Below are 20,874 nucleotides of genomic sequence, written 5' to 3'. Positions count from 1 at the left end.
CTTACCCGGATACCGGGCCGGGCCACCACGGCCAATCGGAACGCACTTAAGGGGCGGTGCGACCAGTGGGCGGGGGCGCGGAGAGCGGCGGCCCAATGACGCTGCGCGGCAGGTGAGCCGCCGGCCAACCCACAGCCACCCAATTAAAAATCCAACCCGGGGAGCGGCAGAGCCAATAGCCTACTAGCATCAGTGCCCAATAGGAGGAGGACGCAGGTAGCGGAAAAGCCAATCGAAAGAAAGGCGGGCGTCATTACCCTTCGTCATTGGCGAAAGGAGCGATGCAGATTAGCCAATCACTAGCTTCCATTGCCGCCGGCTCTTAGCCAATCAGCTGCGGCGCTGGGGTGGCTGGCACGGGGGGCTGAGGAAGGGGCTTGTTGGCGACTTGGCGGTTAAAATGGCTTCTCCTGCCCGCCGCGGGCCTGCGGTGCCCGGCCGGCACAGCCCTCGGGGGCTCCGCTTTGGAGCCGCGCCGGGCTGATGGAGAGCAGTGCCCACGGCAGGACTCCCCCTCATAACCTCCCTGCTGCCGCCCCAGCGCCTCACGGCCTCCTGCTGCGGTGGGTGCATTCGCTGCCGCCGGGGAAGGGTGCGGGGCCCGGAGAGGGACGGTTTGGGGCTGGCGCGCTCCTCTGGCTCCAGTGTCCAGGACAAAAACCTAAACCATCCTTCTCTCTCCTGTCACCCTTTTCAAGACTGAAAAGACGTGTTTTTAAAAAGGCGCTCTTCTGTTTTATAAGTCGTATTACTAGAGGATTATTTCCCTAGCCTAAGCATAACATCTCTACTTGCCCCTGCACAGGAGTGATTAACTGACAAGGCCTAAACTCTTGTTGAAAACGGAAAATGCCTTTTTTTTTTTTTTTTTTAATATACATAACACTAGGAAGAAGATGGATTTTGACAGCCACGTCTCCTTCATAGCTCTGTAAAGGACCAGCAGCTCCTATGTGAACATGGACATGTTAAAACAAAGCATGAAATAAAGTCCTTCCAGAATCTCAACAGAAAGCAGGATGCTGCTGTCGCTACTCTGCATGTCCTTTAAAAGGTACTGCAAAGGCCAAGCAACAATGGTCCAGGCAATACTTTTTTTTTTTCTTCCCCCAAAATACCTTTGACCACTGAAAACACCCACTTTGAAGACCAAACCGAAATGAATGTTCCCATACGTAAGCCCAGAGAATAATACTTACCTGGGGAGCCTGAGGAAAAAGCAGAACACAAACAGTGCAGCACTTCAAAAGTGAGATAAATGAGCAGCGTTGCACAGAAAAGCTTGTAGAAGGCAAATACACATTCAGACCAAACTGCCAAAGTTAATTCAATTTTAGGAGATAAAACTTACAGAAAAATAAATATGCAAGAGCAGCGCAAGAAGTGATAAACATAGGCAAGGGGTTGCCTTTAATTTTTATATGTCAGGAAAGCACATGAACTAGGATTTCTACCCCTTAACTCATTCACCAGAAAGTAAGATTTTGGAACAGGCAGAACACTCCTTTTCCTGCAGTTGTAATACACCTGTTTTCTGATATCAGTTATGACTATGTCCAATTAATTTCAACAGCCTCTTCAAAGTTGATACTTTTCCTGGCATTGCAAGAAGAAAAATAGCATTAAAGTCTTATTACTCGGAAAGAAAGAGCAAATATTTACTGCAGAAGTTCAGTTCATTGCAGAAGACTGCTACAAGATAGCATGAGTGATTTACTGCTTTCATTATTCAAGTTAAATAAATCTCCTCCTTTCCAAGCTATTGAATACAGAGTTATGCTGGCAGAGTGGATTACATTTGATCTATGTACCATGACAAGTACTGAAAATTGTGGGCTTCATTGCTATATTCACCCACTCCTTCCTGAACATAAGAAGAAAGTGTCAATACAGAGAGCAGCCTTTGCTCTGTTCCTTCAGCACAAGAAAGCACAAAGCTGCTCTGGAGATGTAATGAGTATACAGTCTGACACCATGGAAACGAAGATAAACTCCTTTTAACTCTTTCAACTAATATTCAGGGTGTGGCATGAGACAAAAATTTTCCTATTCATGAACATTTTATTTGCATATATCATAGTTCATGACAGGCTTGCATTAATGCTAGCTGAGGCTTATTTTTTTATATTTTTAAGTGTATGGATGAAATCTTAATCAGCGTGGAAGCAAACAGCCTATCTGATTCAATCTGGTTTCTGTATCGTTTGAAAATGAAAGTATTTAAGCATACTGTAATTGCTTCAGAAGAATGAGAAGATGAGTTTCCTGCATTGCTCAGCAGATGGGCATCTCTGATACCAACCCACAGTCTACTCTGGGTTTCTTTCACATCATTTGGAAGGCTGATAAGTATGCTACAAGAAGTTGGACAATGTTTAAGAGGTTCTGCTCCTTACTGGGATTTCTGTTATCACTTTATCACGGTCTGCTAGCCTACCCACACCACACCCAAACACAATCAAACTACCACGGAAGAAGCAAAATCTGAAAAATGAAACCCCACAGTTTTCAACCGCTGCTCAAAGTACAATGAGTTGTCTTGTTCATTTTATAGCCTGCTTAATCGAAGGATTTGTCTTCGTTAGAACCAGGAAGACTCCCCATGCAAACAAAACCCTTAAGTTTACATGCTGTAAGTTTAGCATTTTGACTCTAGGAAGAAAGACCCTTGTTTTATACCATCCCTCTAGCACCAGAGGTGTCACCACAACTGTCACCTAAATCAGAAACCAAAGACTGAGTTTCTAGCAAGTTTCGCCAGGAAATTTAGAAACAAAAACCACAATCATGAAGGAAAGTTTTATTTGACTTGTAATGCCCATATCCTAAGATTAAAGGTATTTAAAAAAAAAAAAAAAATAGCTGCAAGGAAAAAGGAAGAAGCGAAACAAGAACAGATTTTTACACCTTTAGGAAACCAAGAAAAAATAGGCACAAGTTTACATTCATTAGTTTCAGACATGGCAGAGGAATGTTCTACTGAAGAGGGGTAAATAAAATCCTGCTTTCCCACCTCCTTGTATGAGACAGCACAAGTCATGCTCTTCAAAGCCACACTGATCTCGTAGATACAACAAGGCAGATTTTTTCTCATTTTTTTTATTAATGTATTTGTGCTTTAAAGATCATAAAGACCGTCCTAGAGCCATTTGGAGTAGTCTCTACATACACACTAAAGTACTAAGTATGTACTTTAACCACTGGTGAAGCTTGTTACAACCTCCACATAGAAATTGAAAGTCATGCATATTTGAAATTCTGTTCAAGCATCAGAAACTATTGAAGGGTTTTATTTCATAGCTGCTAAGCCACTTTAAATCCCCATCAGTGTTAAAAACTTGCAAGTGTCAGCCCAGAATGATTTAACCCCTTGAGAATAAGGGTTCATTATAAAAAAGGCAAATATCTTATCTCTAGAGATTCTACCCGAATACGTATCTCATCTGCTACTAATACTGAGAATTTCCTTTGCTAAACACAGTATGTTGGGGAAAGAAGGGTTTTCTAGTGATCTCTTATGAAGCCAGAGGGCAGGAAGTTGTTCCATCATAACGTTTTACTCTACCCTACAAAACAGATGAGTATGAGGTGGTTGCCATTTCAGCCAAGCCCCACTCTGGATGGGATCAGTGGGAGCAGCCTGAGCCCCTGCTCAGGGCTGCAGCCAAAGGAGCTGAATGCAGCAGGTCACTGACCACCACCCCTCAGGTGAGGGAGAGCTTCTTCCACAGGAACAGCTCCTCCAAACCTGCTGATCTGAACAGTGCCCTTCAGAGCTGCAAACACCTTTCTTCTGCCTTTCCTCTCAAGCTACACTGGGACTGGGGAGGGAGAAAGAGCAGCAATGAAACAGTGCGGGGAGGGGGTGTAGAGAAGTTTAACATCCTGCCCAGTAAAATCAGTTTGTCTCGGCAGCCATCCTTGACTTGTGCAGGAGCAAGTTAGTGTTGGCAGGTGGAGGGGGAGACCTCAATCTTCAAGAAGTTGTGGATGTTCTCAAGGAAGATCCCTCTACTTTCACTGGGAGGGCAGCATAACCTATTTGCAAGGGCTAAGGAAAAGCATAAAGCATAAAACTGTCTGTCTTCCATTTGATTGATTAGGAATTTACAATTTCTTAGCTTAAAAAGCCACAGTGCAAGTTAGTGTTTGCTTCATGGGGACCATGTTTCAGTATCCTCTCCCGCAAGGATGCGAAAAGACCAAAGTCAGCGGCCAGTGTTCTTGTCTGTACACAAAGCAAGCAGGCTGCCCCAAGCACTAAGGCCAAAAGACACTCAAAGTAGTAAATAAATACATGTAAAACAACTCTAAAAATCTCAAATTAACAGCATTGATTGTTTAGAATTACAATCCATCCTGTTACATTAATCTTCACATTTTAACATCTTTTTAACCACTATACAAAGCTGCTGAAGTTACTCTTCCTTCTAAACCAGCCATACAAGAGCACAAAGCACTATAAACATTTTTTTGGCAAAGTAACTTGCTTTCAGAATATAACGTACTTTTGAATCACAGTTTAGATATAGCAGGTGTGTCGTGCTAATACAACATCCTCTGTTTCTCCTCTCACTGCATGCTTCCAGGAGCAAGACACCTCAGAGACCTTCCCTAGTTTCAACTGCTGTCTCTTAAATCCTTCTCATAACAGTTTATTTCATGCAGCCTCACTTGGGTCAGCTGCTCCTCACTTCTGCCTCAGCACTGTTTTGCTTATTCCATTAATCTGGTCTTCAGGATAAGCCACATCAGTCTGATGTGCTTATAGAGCAACAGATGTTACACGCTCTACACTTACCCTCTTGCAAGCATCTCAGGAGCATCTATCTACTCCTCTTACATCCTCCTGTTTACTTTTTCCCTGCTCACTTCCCTCCTGCTTTTAACAGCAGAATCCACATTAGATATCTAAAAAGGAAGAAACATGACATTTGTATTCTCCAAGCCCATGCACTGACTTTCTGCTTGTATGGAAACTCGAGATTCTTACTTTTTTTTTTGCCCCTTGCAAAAATATGGCTAGATAAGACTTGTGCCATTTACCTGGAACAGACACAAGGGATAACTAATCAGTCTGAAAAAAAACCCCAAAAACAGTGAAGACCGTGTTTTTGTGAAAGTCCTCATTTTCTCCCTGAAGACCTCCTCATTCTGAGGCTGGGACTTGGAGCTGTATGTGGACTGAAACAGGAGAAAGCACAGGCTGGACCCTCAACCTTCATCTGTGGCACTGCACTCACAGAGGACTCAGCAAATCACTGCAAACCTCACAGAAAAGCCAGGACTGCCTCAAGTCCAGCGCACTCCACTGCCGCTATCCTACGCTAGCATCCAACTCAGCACATGTCCCAAAGCAGCCAGATTTCAGGTGCTGATTATGCACTCAGGTCACATCATTTGAGAAGAGCCTGTCCCAGCACTACAAGGTCACACATACACATGCATTTGATCTATACCCAAAACTATGCCATGTTTCTTAGGATTGACAGACTATAAAGAGTCGTTGCCTCTCTAGCAGCTTGATTTCAGCTCTCCAGCTATCTGCACACATAATCCCTTTCATACATCACATCAACATCTACACCTCTTACTACCTTGTGCATAGGAATAGGCACCATGCTATACCGTTTCCCTCTGCTTGTGTACAGCCCACACCTCCTACCCAGCAAAAACTGCTGCTGGCTCATTCTGAAATACAGCAAGGCACTTTGACGGATTTTAAAGACTTTGTGCATGCACAGGCAGGATGCAAATCCACCCCCTCTTCACACTAGCTTGCCTTAGGGGCAAACGTAGGCCTCGGCAATCTCCTAAGCAAGGATGACCACAGCACAGAGCCCATCATCTGGCCTGCAAAGAGCAGCAACACAGAGGGAACAGACCAACTTCCTTAGAGCTTCAGACTGGTTATAAAAGTCTGCATTTTACTTCAGTGCTTTACAGAAGTATTTCTTCCTCCCTGGGAAAGAAATCTTTGCTAGTCACATTGCATGTGTTAAAACACTTAAGGTAAAAATCAGCAGTAATGTCTGTAGAAACACAGCAGAGAAAGAACAATAATAAAAATCCCAAAGCAAACAAAGTCTCCTTGAGAAGCTAAGGGTCAAGTGAAGAATTTACCAATGATGTTCCTGCTCCCACACACAATCGTAAACATCAGGGATCATCTCCCAGAAAATGCACAAGCTAAATGAGTACATATGTTGCCCTATTCAAGAGAACTGGGCAAAAATCTGGGCCCACGCAGTTTGTGGTTTATATGACACATTAAAAATAATAACAATAAAAAGAACAGAAAGGTGGAACAAAGAAGAAATTCAAACCATAAGCTGGCAAGTGGTCCTGGATCCATCCCAGCAAACACTACTGGCTACAAAAAGCAGAAGGTCCCACCACGTTGCTGTGTGTTGAGATAAGTCTTGCTGCCACCACTGCACATTGCAGGCAGTTTTATCCATCTCTGGGAGGAAAAAGGTCCTTGTACAAAACTGTTTTCCTCTCCTGATGGACATCAGATGAGCTCCTTCAGTGGCTCATTTTCACCAGGAAGCGTGCCGTTCATCTCAGGGGAAGTCTCGGTGCCCAGATATCCCAAGAGGATCTCACTGCGCCGCCGCGACAGCTGCAAAATATCTTCTGCCAGTGACTGCACTGTTGTGTATCTCACGTTGTCCAAATCAAACATATCCTTCAAATATTGTACTATCTGGTGCTGCAAAGAAAAAAGGAAGGTTTACAGTAAGGAGACCTCCTCCCACTTGCCAATACCAGCTGCCTGGACTGCAGCAAGCAGAGAACCCCATAAGGAATTTTGCACGTCTGCCATCCAAGCCGAGATTTGCTTCAGGCTGGGTATTTTGTGGCTAGATCCCCTCATGCCTCTGAAACAGGACAGCAGAGCTCCTGAAGTCAGGAAAGCAATGCTGATGTCCATGGCAATATCTATGCAAACATTTAATGAATGCAACATAGCCTCTCATGATACTATCTACAAGAACAAAAAGATTTAGGCTTTAAGATCAAATACATAACTTGTAAGATCCCATGTACTCTTAGACAAGACATTATTTCAGCATATGCACCTGTCATCTTTTCCAATACTGATGGTATAAATTGATCTCACCACACATTTTTGCTATCAGTTATGTTAAACTCTGCTGGGAATTCTTATTAATCTGAATTCAGCAATGTGCATCTCAAAAAACCAGTGATTTTTAGAAGGCTTTTGTACAGACCCAAGTTTCTTAATGCCATGTCTGTCACCAAAAGCACACATCTGCAGCTTTACGCCAGAAGACAGCTGGAGTCCTACACAGACCAGGTACAGAAAAGCCATCTTACCTTGAAAAAACTGCAGACTTCAGAGAGCTGCTGCTTGGGCCCCAGAAAACCAAAGGCTAGAACAGGACTGACATGCTCCGATACGGAGTAGAAATGAGAAATAAAGCCATCTGGTACCTGCGACAGGGAAGGGAAGATTTGGTTGGTCTTGGTTCTCAGGCAGAATTAACGGCTTATTCCATATCAGCTACCAAATTCCCTGCTAGAAAGCACCATGCTTCAGTAACTGAAGTTGAGCTACTTAAGAACATCTCTTCTTGCAGAATTACATTTATCTTTCAGATCCCTTGAAGGATGACTAGAGCTTTCTATCTTCATGTTTCTAAACTACTATTTCAGGAGGAAAATAAATAGAAGAAAATGCAAGGCAACCATCAGGCAGTCTTTATAAACTCTATTTATAATCTCCGGACCAAGTCAGGAAAGGGCATGCAAATATCCAAGACAGAGCTACTGCATGATAGCACCAATACAGCTTCCAACACTCATTTCTCTTTCTACCATTTCACCAGACAAACCCCGTCGTACCAGCTGGTTGTGGGATAGGAGTTGAAAACTTGCTAGAGACCACAGACCCTGCGGCAGAACTGGGGTTGTGAAGTTGCAGCTTCCTGTTCCCCAGGTCCATGAACTCATCTGCTTCAGAAAGCCACAGATTTAAGTGAAACACATGAAGTAATAGCTAGTCAGCAGTCAGCGCTGGGAAGTGGAGAAGCGCATGAGCCAGTCATCGCACTGCCAGCAGGGAAACTACAATTCAGGAGCAGCCCCTCGTTGCTTGGTGTCTGTGACCATTCCTATGGTATTGTGAGCGGGGAGAGGGAATACCAGACAGGCAACATTGCCTTTTGAATCCTCACATTAAGAAAAAGGGAGAATAAACTCAGACCGATTTAGTAAAAAATTGGCGTGGCACTGGAGCAATGATGTCAGGACCCCAGTGCTCTAAAGCCTCACAAATGCAATTCAATTCAGTCTTATACCACTTAGATCTTGACAAAATACAAAATCTAGGTGTTATCTTTTCGGCTTCAAATACATTAGATTCTTTCCCTTTTAATTAATTTTGCTTACCATCAGAAGTCTCCTTTTTGCTTTCAGAACTGACCAGCAGGCAGTTGCTAGAGCCTACGATTAATGGAGAAAGACCATCAGTTAGTGGGATTACTTTTAAAAAAAAAAAAAAAAAGAAATAAAAAATGTCTACCAACACATTACCATCAAAATATCAAAGCAGTGGCGCTTTTGTGCCAACAACTCTAAAATTAGTGACAAAATCGAAGTGAACTGGAAGCAGATTTAGCCACTCCAGACCCATTCCAGAAAAGCCAAAGTGTTCTTGAAGATTGCTAATATGATCTGACCTAGCTGCCAAACACCCCAGAGTGCAGACTGTAAGCAAACAGCTGTTAAAAGGTGCCTCCCAACCACATTCTCAGCCTATGAAACTAATCAGCCTTAAATATGCAGCTGGGGGCCAGGACTAGAAGAAAGTGCTGCTATCTGAGCCTCAATGTCTGCTGAGGTACCACCAGAATGAATGGCCAGGTGCAAAAAAACCACTCGTGTTTTTTCCCTACATTTTGATCCTCTTATTCTCACTCATGCAAATATGCGTTGTCATCTTTTAACATCTCCACGGCATCACTGATAAAGGCCGCTAGTGAAATAAGTCTATTGGAGCCAACCAGATGTTTTCAAAATAAGGAAAGCTTTCCTGTAAACAATTTACATGTACCAGAAGATTGCTGTTTAGAGCTTCAGGGAAGCATGGTATTTCTAAAGAGAAAATTCAGCTCAGCCAGGACAGCTGAGGTTATACTCTTTTCTACCCTTGGCACTGCAATCTCATGCTCAGCACAAGAACTCCCCGTTTAACACACCGTCTCCTTGAAGCTGTCAGAGAGCCAGCGGTTGCGCAGCACAGCCAGCACGGAGGAGGGCGGGTTCTCCAGATCCTCAAAAGCATCCATGAGGATGAAATCCAGCACAATATCAAAGAAACTCATGCACACCACCTGTCAGAGAGCAGAACAGTCTGTAAAGGGAACAGGTTTAAAAAAAAAGAGACGGACTTTACATTTTGTTGCTTCAAACCAAAAGAGTAACGAGCTGAAGTACGCAATGTAATCCTATTTCAGCAGCGGGCTGTTCCTACATATCCATTATCTTCCAACTCCTCTGCAACTTTGTAGAGATAATGTCTTTACCAACCCCTCTTCCCTCCAGCTCCTGCTGAGTGGTTGGCCAGGTCTCTTGCTTCAGTGCATAATGCAGCATCTCCTCGTAGCTTTCCAGAAAAGCTTTGGGATTCTGGGAGAGCAGAGAAACAAAACACTTCAGAAGGTACAACAGCTGTGGGCATATTTCACCAAAGATTGACTACTCTAATTGGAGCTAACATGAACGTCAATGCATGTGACTGGGTGAAGTTTTTAGCCAAAATACTCTTTGTGCAGAAAGAGAATTTATTTCTGGGAGGCATGGATGGCCCCAGGCTCAGCTGTGACTCAAAGCACCGACATTGCTCCACTTTCTTCAAGGAAGTAGCTAGAGACACCTGTACACAAACTGAGCCATTAAGGGACTAATGCTGTGCAACCGACTATCTCCCTGTTCAGGGGATGACCAGTGACAAAGCCAGTGATCAGAGAACTAGTACATCATTGATGCAAAGGTTTGATTATCTTTTCCCTTTTCTATATTTACTTGAGGTGATGCCATTGCTGATGCACAGCCTCTACCCTCTGTTTGCTCCAGTGAGGCACAGTATCAAACTGTGGACAGGAGATGCACAGAGAGGCTCTTTCAAGAGAATTTGGTTAAACAAGATTAAAAGCACAGGCATTTTATTTCTCACAAGAATCACCAGCATACAGATCAAATTTTTTTCTTCCAACACACCAGACAAACTCTGGGTTGGGATGGAGGAACAAGTGTCCCTGCGCTCAAGACACAGCTTAGTTGTTACACAAACCTCCTACCTTTTCAGCTTTTGTCATCAGTCCTATCACCATTTGCTTCCCAACCTCCCCAAAAAACAGTTGATTGCTTTCATCCTCCAGCAGCTCCTGCAAAGGGAACACAAGAAGTCTCCTGTAAGCACCTATGCCCACAGAATTCTGAGTTGGGAGAAAAAAGGACAGGACACAAAGCAGTGCAATGCTGCATACACCAGTATCATTAACCTTTAGTAAGCTGAAGTCTAGAAAACAAAACTGCTCTCTCTAGGAAGCAAGTTTAAAATTAGGCTGAAGGATTGGAAGCAGCAAGAATGGAGGCACAGGAGCCACAGGGTGGAAGTAGGGCCAGGGCACAAAAGCTGCTGTTCAGGCTCTAGACATACATCGCCAGGAAGAGGATTATGGTAAGGAGAAGAAAACCTTGCTCCCCCATCTCAGATGTTTGGCTCCAGCCCAGTGAAGAGTCTTTAAGTGGGAGTACCAGCTTCTGGGCAACTCTGAAATTCCTAAACTTTAACTTCCCGGAACTAAACCGGCGTCAGTGGCCATGTAACCACTGCTCAAGCTGGGCACAGGGACAATGGGATCCTCTCCCTCTCCAAATCAAATCGATCAGGATGGGATTACAGAGGTAAGCAAGGGGAGCTTGCGCTGCTGCTGCTTCTGCTTTTACTTGCTCTAGAGGGGCAAAGACTTCACCCCTGTGCTGGCAGAGGAGAATGTGCTGCTGGCAGCAACGTGCCACAGGAACCCAGGAGCCTCAAGCCGTTCTCACCTGGAAGGCCTGCCTGACGCAATGCAGCTTCGCGAGGAAATCCTGGTCGCTGTAGCAGCCAAGAAGCTCTGTCCTAGAGGGGAAGGGGAAGGATTGCATAAATTTCAACTGTCCTGATGTCTGTGTTCCTACCAACTACAGTACCCTAAAAAAAAAAATTCCCAGTCTGTGCCGCGGAGGAAATAACAACTGCATTCCCTTTGTACAGCTCCCTGGGGGACCAGAGCACCTCTGCAAAGGCTGTTACAGCACAGGACTATGCCAGCCAGCCTCCCAGAGCAGTCACACTTCCCATTACTAATTTCCTGAGACAATTACCCTTTCTTAACATGTGTCCCCTACAATCTGGGGCTAATTCCCCGGGAAGCCCGAACCATCAGGAAGGATGCTAAGAGTTTGACCCCAAAGCGTTATTCTGGTTATAGGGCTGTTCAAAGGCAAATGATGTGTTCACACCGCTCAAAGGAACCTCGACACAAGGACCCACAACTCCAGATGGCACTTCACCTCAGCGTTCGGCACGCAACTTTCCCTTCTTTCACTAACTGCAGAGCTTCTTCATATGCTGCTACTGGCTTAGAGAGGTGGAATGGTATTTCCTCAAAGTGGAGAGAGTCAAAGAGCTGCAGAGGTGGCAAGAGACATGGGAAGAGCAAAATGATCTCGTTAAATATTTGCAGATACTCAGAGACTTCACACAAGCAAGATGTGCCTTCTTTAGCTAGCACAGTTTTGCAGTGCCTATTATTTCATGCAAAGATATTTCTTTTCCCACCAGTTTCAAAGCTGTCTCAGCTCTGACACAGCTCCTAAATATCTCCTAAAATTTACACAACCAAGCCATATTATATTAGATTTACAGTACTTTCCTAGCTGTTCCGGCATGTTTTCTACAGTAGATAGGAAGATGACATGGAAATGCTGGTTGGAAAGGGCACCATGCCTCTAATTAAAAAGCTTTTCCTAACATCCAACATGAACCTCCCAGCTTGGGGCTGTTGCTCCATGTTTTATCATCTTCCTCTACCAAGATGTGTTTGGCTCCACTGCCTTTTTGGCTCCCCTCCAAGCAGCTGGACTGTGACACGCAGCTGAAAAACTTAAGTCACCTCTGCTGCAGAGAAGAAGGAGTCCTCGGAAACTGAGCTGTCTTCATCATCCGTTCGAAGGCGCAATGACCCATCCGTCAATGGAAGCATTAAAGTCTTCTCTGGAGGAGAGGAAGAAGCTGCATGTGTTGGAGTTTATGGACTACCATTCCTGTGCTCTCTCTCTCTCCCACCCCCATAAACACCACTTTGTCACTACTTCATTGCCTAGCTTACAGAAAAGACAAAACCAGACAGGAAACTGGCATTTTAATGTCATTTCTGTCAGTTCCCATACCCAGATCCAGCAGCATGCTGTCTGACGGAAGAGAAGACCCAAACTCTTCCTGGAGGTGGTAGGCTCGGTGCAAGAGGGACTCCAGCTTCTCAGCGAACTCCCTTTTCTGGGACTCCTCCTTGAACATACATAAATGCCACCCTTAGTTAGCCAGCTGGGCAGAGACAGATTGACAGCACAAATATGGAAGGAAATTTTCAGGAAAATGGGATTTACAGTTTGCAGATTAAATGAATTAAAGAAAAAAAAAGAGAGAGAGAGAGGACTCATTAATCCCACAATGCAGCTAATAACGCAAGGGGAGGGAAGCTTCTGCACAGCCTATTCAAAGCTCTGGCTTTTTAGCTTCATAATTTTGTTTTCCTGTTAAAAAAGGAAGAACTTAAGAACTTTAACCTGCCATCCAGAAAAACAGGTATTTTAATGAGTTACAGATCACTTAATTCTCCCGACTTGTGACTTTAGCCTAATTTCAAGAGGGAGTCACATCAGAAAACCTGTGTTGAATACAACAGAATATCCAGAACTGGATAACAGAGAAAGAGTCCTTGGATTAAGGTGCTGGGCATAAGCAAAGTTTGCTGTAAGCAGCGCAGGAGGATAGAAAAAAAAAAAGGGAGAAAAATAAGACTTACACAGCATCTTGCCTTCATGCCCCTGTGTCTGCATGAGTATCTCACCCAGAAGACAGAAGCATTAACAAGAAGCACAAAATCTAATTTGATAATGAATCAACTGTTTTTAAGTCAGGTTTAGAAATACTATAGGACTCTTCAAGGAGAGACAGTAACAAAAGAATCCAGATTTGACTTGGATAAATATTATCCAGCACAAAAGACAAACATCCCACATACTTACTACACCAGGCTCTGTTTATAAGAGGCTGGGAACACTTTTTGCCAGCGAGAACTCCTGGAGAGTTGGAGTTTAGCTCCTTTCAGTCCTCAGCTACAGCTGCTCTTTTTAGCTTTGTGGTTGTCATTGAGCCATTCTAGTTTGGACCGCCTCTTATCAGAGGTCTTCCCTGTGTAGTCCTCAAGTCCAAGACAGCAAGGTGTTGTCCTAAAATACTGGTTTCTGTAGCTGTAGACTGAACGAGTTACACATCTCCCAGCCCCACCTGTTCAGTGAGCAGCGGAATACTTAGCTCCTACCGAGTTACCACTTTGCTTTACTCATTAATACATGCAGGCAGCTGGCCTCTGCCTCTCCAGCCAGCTTCCTGGGAATTGATAGTGACCATCAAGATCTCCACTTTCAAATGCATTAAAAAATTACAGACACAACACTGCCAGGCAAAAAGCTATTTCTTCCTCTCCAGTGCTGTATTTGTTACAGCCTTTTCCTACCGCAGCCTCTGCTACTGGAGGACTTGCATGACAGTGACTGACATGTTGCTGGAAGGTGGTTAGAAAAGCTGAGGAATGAGGGGGCGAGACTTATTAAAAAGACAAAGAGATTAAAAACACCCACTCACATTGCATAAGGAAGCTGCAGATATAGACAGCTCTTAAACAGAGTCTGGCCCAACTCTGCCCTTAACGTGCTCTTCTTTTAACCTCCTACTAATTACTGCTTCCAGCACCCAGGCTGGCCTTTCAGCATGTTCCCCAGCTGGCAAAAGCAAGGGAGAAATCGGGACCTACCTCTGGTACGTTCTCAGACATGCTCTCTTGCTGCTTCTTGCTGTCCCAGGGCACAGGGGTGCTGGTACTAGCACTGTCCCTTTGCCTGATGGTCAGTGCCTGCTCCCACTTCTGCAGGGCCTCCTCAAACAGCTCCATGCCTGGCAATGCAAGCAAATACAAGTTGTGAGAGTCCCAGGCCACTTAGGAACAAAGCAATACAGCATGAGTCTTTGCTCACTCAGACAATCCAGCAAAGAGGGAAGCCTCTCCCCAGCTGATAAGAAAGAATAAATGTATTCTATTTCTCTCCCTTTTAAATGGTTTAATTTGGATTAGAAATTAAGGAGAACAACCCCAAACTGGTTAAAACATCGTGTCACTTCCAAAATACTGTTCTCCGCACAAGGGGAGCCTGTTGCTCAAAGAACAGTATTTTGGAAGTTATTCACTGAGAAAACAGAGAAATGTTTCTTTAGGAGAAGATGGGATTTTTATAACTAACAAGTGACTGAGTTTAAGTTGAGAATGGGAGAGAGATTCCTATTAGAGCTCTACATTATGCTGCTGGTGGTCTATGTCATTTTACACCCTCTTTTTGCTCTCACAGTGATAAACAACCCCCCTCCGCGGCAATGTTACCCTTGTGCTTGTTTACCTTGAATGTAGAGGCTTTCTGCACTGGAATCACCAATGGCTCCAGCATCTCCCATTGCCTGGGCCTCCCACATCCCTGCTGATGCTGGTGTTGGACTTGAAGAGTTGACTGCTACCATCTGCAGGAAGGGAGCAGAGAGCAGCAAATGCCTTTTGAATTCTCTCCAAGGGTAGCAATGTCAAAACCACACAAGCACCTCCACCAGTTAAATTTCAATGATAAGCCATTTCCCTTCCCCATGTTTGCCCTTGTGCTTCACTGTATCAGTAATCCCTTGCCTGGGAAGGGGAAGGTATGAAGGGTTACCGGCCCCCTCCTGCTTGGGTTTACACTACGTTGTCAACTGCCGAGAGCCGCACAGCGCTGAGAGGGGAGGCAAGGTGAGAAATCCTCCCCTTCTCCACCCAGTAGCACAGCAGTGTCTTTGAAAGCACAGAAAGTTGTTTGGGAAATACCTTCCCAACCAATTTACGCTGAAGCTCCAATAGGGAACAGCGAGCTGTACAATGGTGAGCACTAGCAGGACAGCACTGATGGACACGACAGCCCGAGAAAGCTCCAAAGCAACTGCTACGAAGGCACAAGGATTTTGATAGAAAGTTCATGTCAGCCCCAGCTGTCCATGCAAAAACCCACTGGAAATGGGAGGAAGCAACCACAGTCCAAACAAAAGAACAGATTGTCAGCAAAAATACAGCTGAGTACTTTGGCCAGGGGGATCCTCGCTCTTCTCTTTGTAACCAAACCATCTCCTGGGAGGACTGAGCACTAAGATCCACACAGCAAATTGTCAGCTTTCTCCAATTTCACACTAGCACATAAGTGGTTTTTAAAGTCTGACCCAATAAAGCGCGGGGTTCAAACACTATCAGTGACCAGGGATTTCATATGGCTTAAAGAAAGATGTCCAAATGCAAGGCTGATACTAGAAAAAACCTACAATAATCATCTGACAGATTAATTCTTGCCCTGCCTCCATTGATTAATCTCTGTGGAGTGTTAATAAATCACCTTGAGATTCAGAACTGCAAATCATCAGTTCGCTGCTGCTGACTTATTTACTAGATGGCAAAGAAGAGCCCCAGGAAGCACACAAGAGAGCAGGCAGAAACTGCAGCTCTGTGAAGGATGAGCTGGTTTTCCATCGAGTAACATGAAAGCAGTGAGTACAGTGTCACAGACGCTCAGCTCCCACACAATGAAGGGGGTACGGGAACAGATCCCTCTCCGTGTGGATATCCCCACCCATGCACCAGCAGTGGAAAATGGAATTTAGATAGGGTTTTTTTTTTTTATCTAAAGAGAAACAGACTTCAGCGATACAAAATCCAGACGGCATCTGTGGGAAGGGAGAAGCCATAGAAGCCATGGGGGAATTAAACGGGTGTGAGAGTCCCTGCAGGGGGAGGGAGACCAGAGCTGGACACAGCTTGGTCCTCACTGACGTGTCCCATCATATCCCAGTTACCCCAGGGGAATACTGGTGCAGGGCTGCATGCCCAGCGCCGCGCCGGCACTGCCGCCTGCTGGAGACACACTTTGGCCAGCACAGATTTTCAGCAACTTTCTGGTGCTTTAACCGTACAGGACAAGCTAAAATACAGCAATGCCTGCACATACTGTAGGGTGCTGCTGGCTGACAGCTCCCTTCGAAGGGGTGATTTTTTCCCTCTTCTTGTCCCAGCATTGCTAACCAGCCACCGAGCCCAGGCGGGTGATGCTGAGGGGGTGTTTTGCAGTAAGTCGCAGTGCACAAAGCTGCAGAGGTTCACTTGTGCCGTCTGCTGCTCCAACAGCTGCACGTAAGGCTTTGAGCAACAGGGATGTAAAACAGGTTTTGAAGCCACAAACGCTCCCCAGCGCTTCTGCGTTTGGTCTCACAAGAAGCCCGTATAAGCAGTGATGGCTTCTCCTGCCTGGTTGAGCCTGAATTACCTGTATTGATAGGCTGCTTTTGGCTTTGGAGGAGGTAGAACGACTAGGCTGTGTTCTCAACCTGCACTGTTTCCCAAACAGAGCTATCACATTTTTGTTAGTTAACTTTGTATTAACAACCAAGCAACCTGTGAGCAGCCCCAGCACAGGAGGGCTGGGCTGGCACAGGGGCTGCTGGGCCACCCAAATCCCCACGACGGAGGGAAGCAAAAAAGCTCCCCATTGCTGTGAGACCCAGTGACAACCCAGCCTCGCTCCTTGAGGGAGTCATGGAGAGCCCCAAGGAATCAAGGCCATGTCACACACGCAAGTCCCTCCTGCAGCCCCTCGTTGGCCAAAGAAGTGGGATATACCCTGGGGCTCTTGGCCACAGGAAAATGCTGATCTGATTTCATGCAGGAAACTCCAGACAGTCACTGCGCGATTAATATCGGAACGCACCCTACAATTACGCTGTAACCTGTTCTGCTCCAAAAGCTTTGGCATTATCCGTCAGCCAGCGCAAGCCCAAGGACTTGGTGATCTTATTACAGGTAGGTGCACTTGTATCTCCCAGCCCTGATTCTCCCAGCCCAGCCAAGAAGGTTCTTACCGAAGCGAGGCTGTGGGAAGAACTGGAATGTTTGCTGGGCTCGATGGAGGAAATCCCACTGAGCGTGTCATTGCTCTTGCTGCTAGGACTCTGGACTCTCTTGCTGGAGTATCCTGCAGTTGGGAAGGTCACACAAAAACAGGATTTAAGCCAGGTTCACCACAGCTGTGAATACAGAGGGGAACATCGCCCTGTCAAGTGTGACTGTGGATGGGCAAAGCAGCATCCAATACCTAGAAATGAGTCACAGATCTCCTGTATGCTCTATTTTGCTCTGAGACACTAAGAAAGGTGGTATCAGTGGAGATCTGAGGCTGAGGAATGAGTATTTATTCACAGCTTATGGATAGCAGGAGGCAAGCACAAGTGGAAAGCACCAAGTAAGAACTCCTCCAGCTTCCCTCAGGCCAGGCAGAGCATGGACATTGCTCCCTTGCTTATCATTAAAAACGCTTAAAGATTTTCATATGTTTCACAAAACAAATGCTTAATCCCTAAAGTGCTTTGCTGAAGGCCTGGGTCAGTCTCACCCCAAAAATCAATACAAGCAGGTGAAGCAGCTGCCCACGGTCTGGGAGCTGCCACAGAGCTGGACAGACACTCGTGACTCCCCGGCCTGGCCCAGGCCACCCTCCCCTCCACCACCCAACCTCACCAACGCAGCTGCACGCGGGACCCCTGGGTCAGGCGTCATATTGGCCTCACCGAGATCAATACGCAACCAGGTCACCATGTGCCCCGGGCCGTTATTATCAGGGGAAGCATGGCGTAACGGGTCCACAGTCTTTCTGTAGGAAGGGGGATGGGAACTGTAAACCTTGGTGAAAACCTCCACGTCAATTTTTTTCTTGCAAGAGTTTTGAGCTCAGGGTCTCTCCCTTTCCTCTGCTAATCCTGTGTTCATGGCTTCTAATTTCATTCTGCATCAATGCACTACACAAAAGGCTTTGCTTTTCTCTCCCCCCAGCTGCCAAGAACTTCCCATTGCTCCCTCTACACCCGTCTTTGCTCCCTCACAAAAGGCTTTTGGAATTTTCCCTTTTTGCAAGGCCAACCTTTCTTCACGGAGGAGACCCTTCTGGTTGGCAAGATGGGCACTGTGATCCCTCCAGGCTTAAAGCCGCACTTCTCCGGAGCGATCTGCTTCTTTCGACGACGACGACGCTTCAGCTGATGAGCTGCAAGAGCCAATGCAACTGTCCCGAGAGCTGTAGCAAACAACACCTTACGCAGGCCTGGAGAGAGCCGCAGCTGAGAGAAGACAGACTTTAAACACAAAAGATATGAAAGAGCAACAATGAAAAACCAATTCCACCATCCTTTTTTTTCTTAAGCAGCCTTAAAAATAAGACACCTTGGCATTCCCCCTCCCACCCACAAAACACAGCCCCTGCTACCCAGTTAAGACTTAGCAGCAGAGAAACTGCAGAGCATCACTTTGACAGAACCTGGAGAACTTGGTCTCAATTCTCATTACCAAAACACACCACAAAATTTGCACACAGCCTGTAACAGATGCAATCCAGGTCACCCAAATACAATTCTTAAACCCTGGTATGTAGCTGAGCTTTATTGCCCCGAGTGTTGCATTACTACAAGTAGGAAATACATTAATCATCTTTAAAATAAAAGTGGTTTTTTAGTGCCTTTGAAGGAGAGAAAGGGTGAGCCCAGGCGTTCTCCCAGGGAGGGATGTGGGAAGCCCTTTTCTCCCCTCTCCCTACTCCAAGCCCACCCTGAGCAGCTCTATCCCACCACCCCAAACTCTGCATGCAATTCTTACAAACCCTTAAACTGCCCAGGTCCCCCAGCATCACCCGGTCATGCCTCTGTCCCTCACAACTAACACAGACTCTTCTCTCTCTACAGACAACCCCCGAAGAGAAAACCCAAGGAACCTGACAGAAAAACCTTTCCTGCTTGTTGTACCTGCCCAAACGTTGTGTAAACAAACACGGGGATCTCTGCCACGGTCATTGCCAAGGCCTGAATGATGGACATTCCCTCTGTCCTTCTAAATGCCATATCTGAATGAGGGTCTCGGCACCTCCAGGAGCCACAAAGAGGAAGGGCACTTGCGGATGCTGCTCACAAAGAAATCCAGCTTTTCTGTGATATCTGGCGCAGGGTCCTGGGGTTGGCCTTCATCCAGCAATCCTTCTCCTGCAGGAAGAGGAGAAAAATAAGGTGAGTGAAGGGAACACACGACCTGCACCTCCTTGTACTGCACTTCACAAACCACATACCAGGTCACTCCCAACCATGGGAGCAGATTCTGAAACTGCTCTACAGCAGCAGCATCCTTGCACTCGATAGCTGCCGGAGATTTCTACATGCACCAGAACTGGCTGCACATAGTTGGAAGGATTTTGTTTGCAGTCCCCATACATAAAAATAATTATTACAAATAACCATATGTACACTTTCATTGGCAAAAGTCGGCTTTCATAAGTTTTCTGTGCATCAAAGACCTCCCAAAGGATGTTTGCCCAGGAGGTCTCAACACTCCTTGAGTTTACTCAGAGCTTTGCTGGCCATGCTGGGAGCCGTGGAGGATGGTCGTGCTTCACAGCAAGAACAGAACTACAGAAGAATGTATTGAAACCACAGGCGGTCATCTTTTAAACGCCACAAAGTTATAAAACCTTTGGCCCTGCTCTCTGCCAGGTCAGCCTTTGCAGCAAGCCGACCCTGCCGCAGCGAGGGGACGCTGCTCTTACCCCGCATGCGGCCGTGCTCCGGCCACGCCGGGTTCTGGCATCTCCCCACGCCGACAAGATAAACCCACCCCAGGTGTTACAGCTGCCTGACAACCCCCTGCCCCTGCCTGACCCCACAGCTGACAGCCACCTCACACCCCACAGCCCGTGGGTTGGTGTAACCCCGTCTGGGAACCACATTTGGAAACGGTCTCAAGCTGGCTGGAGCCCGCAAGGACCGGACACAGGCGACGGGCTCTCCCCGCAAGGTTAAACGCAATGTTTTGGCCAGAGCAGAGATGAGGAAAGCAAAGTGCAAGAAATTTTGGGCACAGAAAACAGCCTGGGGGCTACTACGCTTGGCTGGGGAGTACCCACAGCACGGCACCAGTGAAATCCCTTCGTCCGGGGCATCTGGCCGCTGCCCTGCCTGCCGTGGGCTCTCATGGCGAGGCGCTGCGGGCACCCCCGGGCACGGGCGTGTTAAACCCACCGGCCAAGCAGGCCGCAGGCAGGGAGCTCCCCACAGGACTCCCCATAGCAGCACTGCCGCAAGCTGGGCCCCTGCAAAGGGGGCTCCTCGGGCCCTCCGCACCCCCGGAGCTTCCCCACGCCCCCTGCACCCACACAGCCTTAGGCACCCTCCATGTCCCTGCGCCCTGGGGTCCCTCAGGCCCCTCGCACCCCTGGGGCAAGCCCCGGGCCCCCTGCACTCATGGACCCCGGGGCACCACTCGCACCCCAGGCATCCCCAAGCCTCCCGCACCCGTGCATCCCGGGGGGGTCCCGTCCCCTCTGCAGCCCGGTGCGTCCCACCACCCCCAGGCCCGGTTCCACCCGAGGTCTTCGTCTCCGACTCCCCCCGCCCCCGAAATGGTGCAGCCCGCCGGGCCCGGC

At 46.7% G+C, this 20,874-nt stretch overlaps 1 protein-coding gene across 1 annotated transcript; it reads right to left on the bottom strand.

Moving 5' to 3' along the window:
* Positions 1-2,849: 2,849 nt before the first annotated feature.
* Positions 2,850-19,414, bottom strand: MIGA2 (mitoguardin 2). The gene is made up of 15 exons (XM_009813248.2): positions 19,208-19,414; positions 18,334-18,544; positions 17,279-17,391; positions 14,752-14,869; positions 14,115-14,254; positions 12,469-12,586; positions 12,192-12,292; positions 11,590-11,705; positions 11,083-11,155; positions 10,329-10,415; positions 9,559-9,657; positions 9,228-9,362; positions 8,419-8,472; positions 7,345-7,461; positions 2,850-6,715 (listed from the first exon to the last, which is right to left on the bottom strand). Exons 1-15 carry the CDS (start codon positions 19,301-19,303, stop codon positions 6,515-6,517), a joined length of 1,779 nt encoding a protein of 592 aa, XP_009811550.1. The 5' UTR covers positions 19,304-19,414; the 3' UTR covers positions 2,850-6,514.
* Positions 19,415-20,874: the final 1,460 nt, after the last annotated feature.

Source organism: Gavia stellata, chromosome 24 (genome assembly GCF_030936135.1).
Source record: "Gavia stellata isolate bGavSte3 chromosome 24, bGavSte3.hap2, whole genome shotgun sequence".
Lineage (NCBI taxonomy): Eukaryota > Metazoa > Chordata > Aves > Gaviiformes > Gaviidae > Gavia > Gavia stellata.
The sequence above is the reverse complement of the archived record's forward strand: the minus strand, read 5'-3'. Positions and strand labels throughout refer to the sequence as shown.

What these genes read in the sequence shown, in the direction of transcription:
- MIGA2 (XM_009813248.2), bottom strand. Translation starts at nt 19,303, where the DNA reads ATGGCATTTAGAAGGACAGAGGGAATGTCCATCATTCAGGCCTTGGCA. An exon ending in TTTACACAACGTTTGGGCAG is followed by an intron (nt 18,545 to 19,207) that starts GTACAACAAGCA and finishes TTGTGTTTAAAG; the next exon opens with TCTGTCTTCTCTCAGCTGCG. An exon ending in AAGTCTGCAGTTTTTTCAAG is followed by an intron (nt 6,716 to 7,344) that starts GTAAGATGGCTT and finishes TTTTCTTTGCAG; the next exon opens with CACCAGATAGTACAATATTT.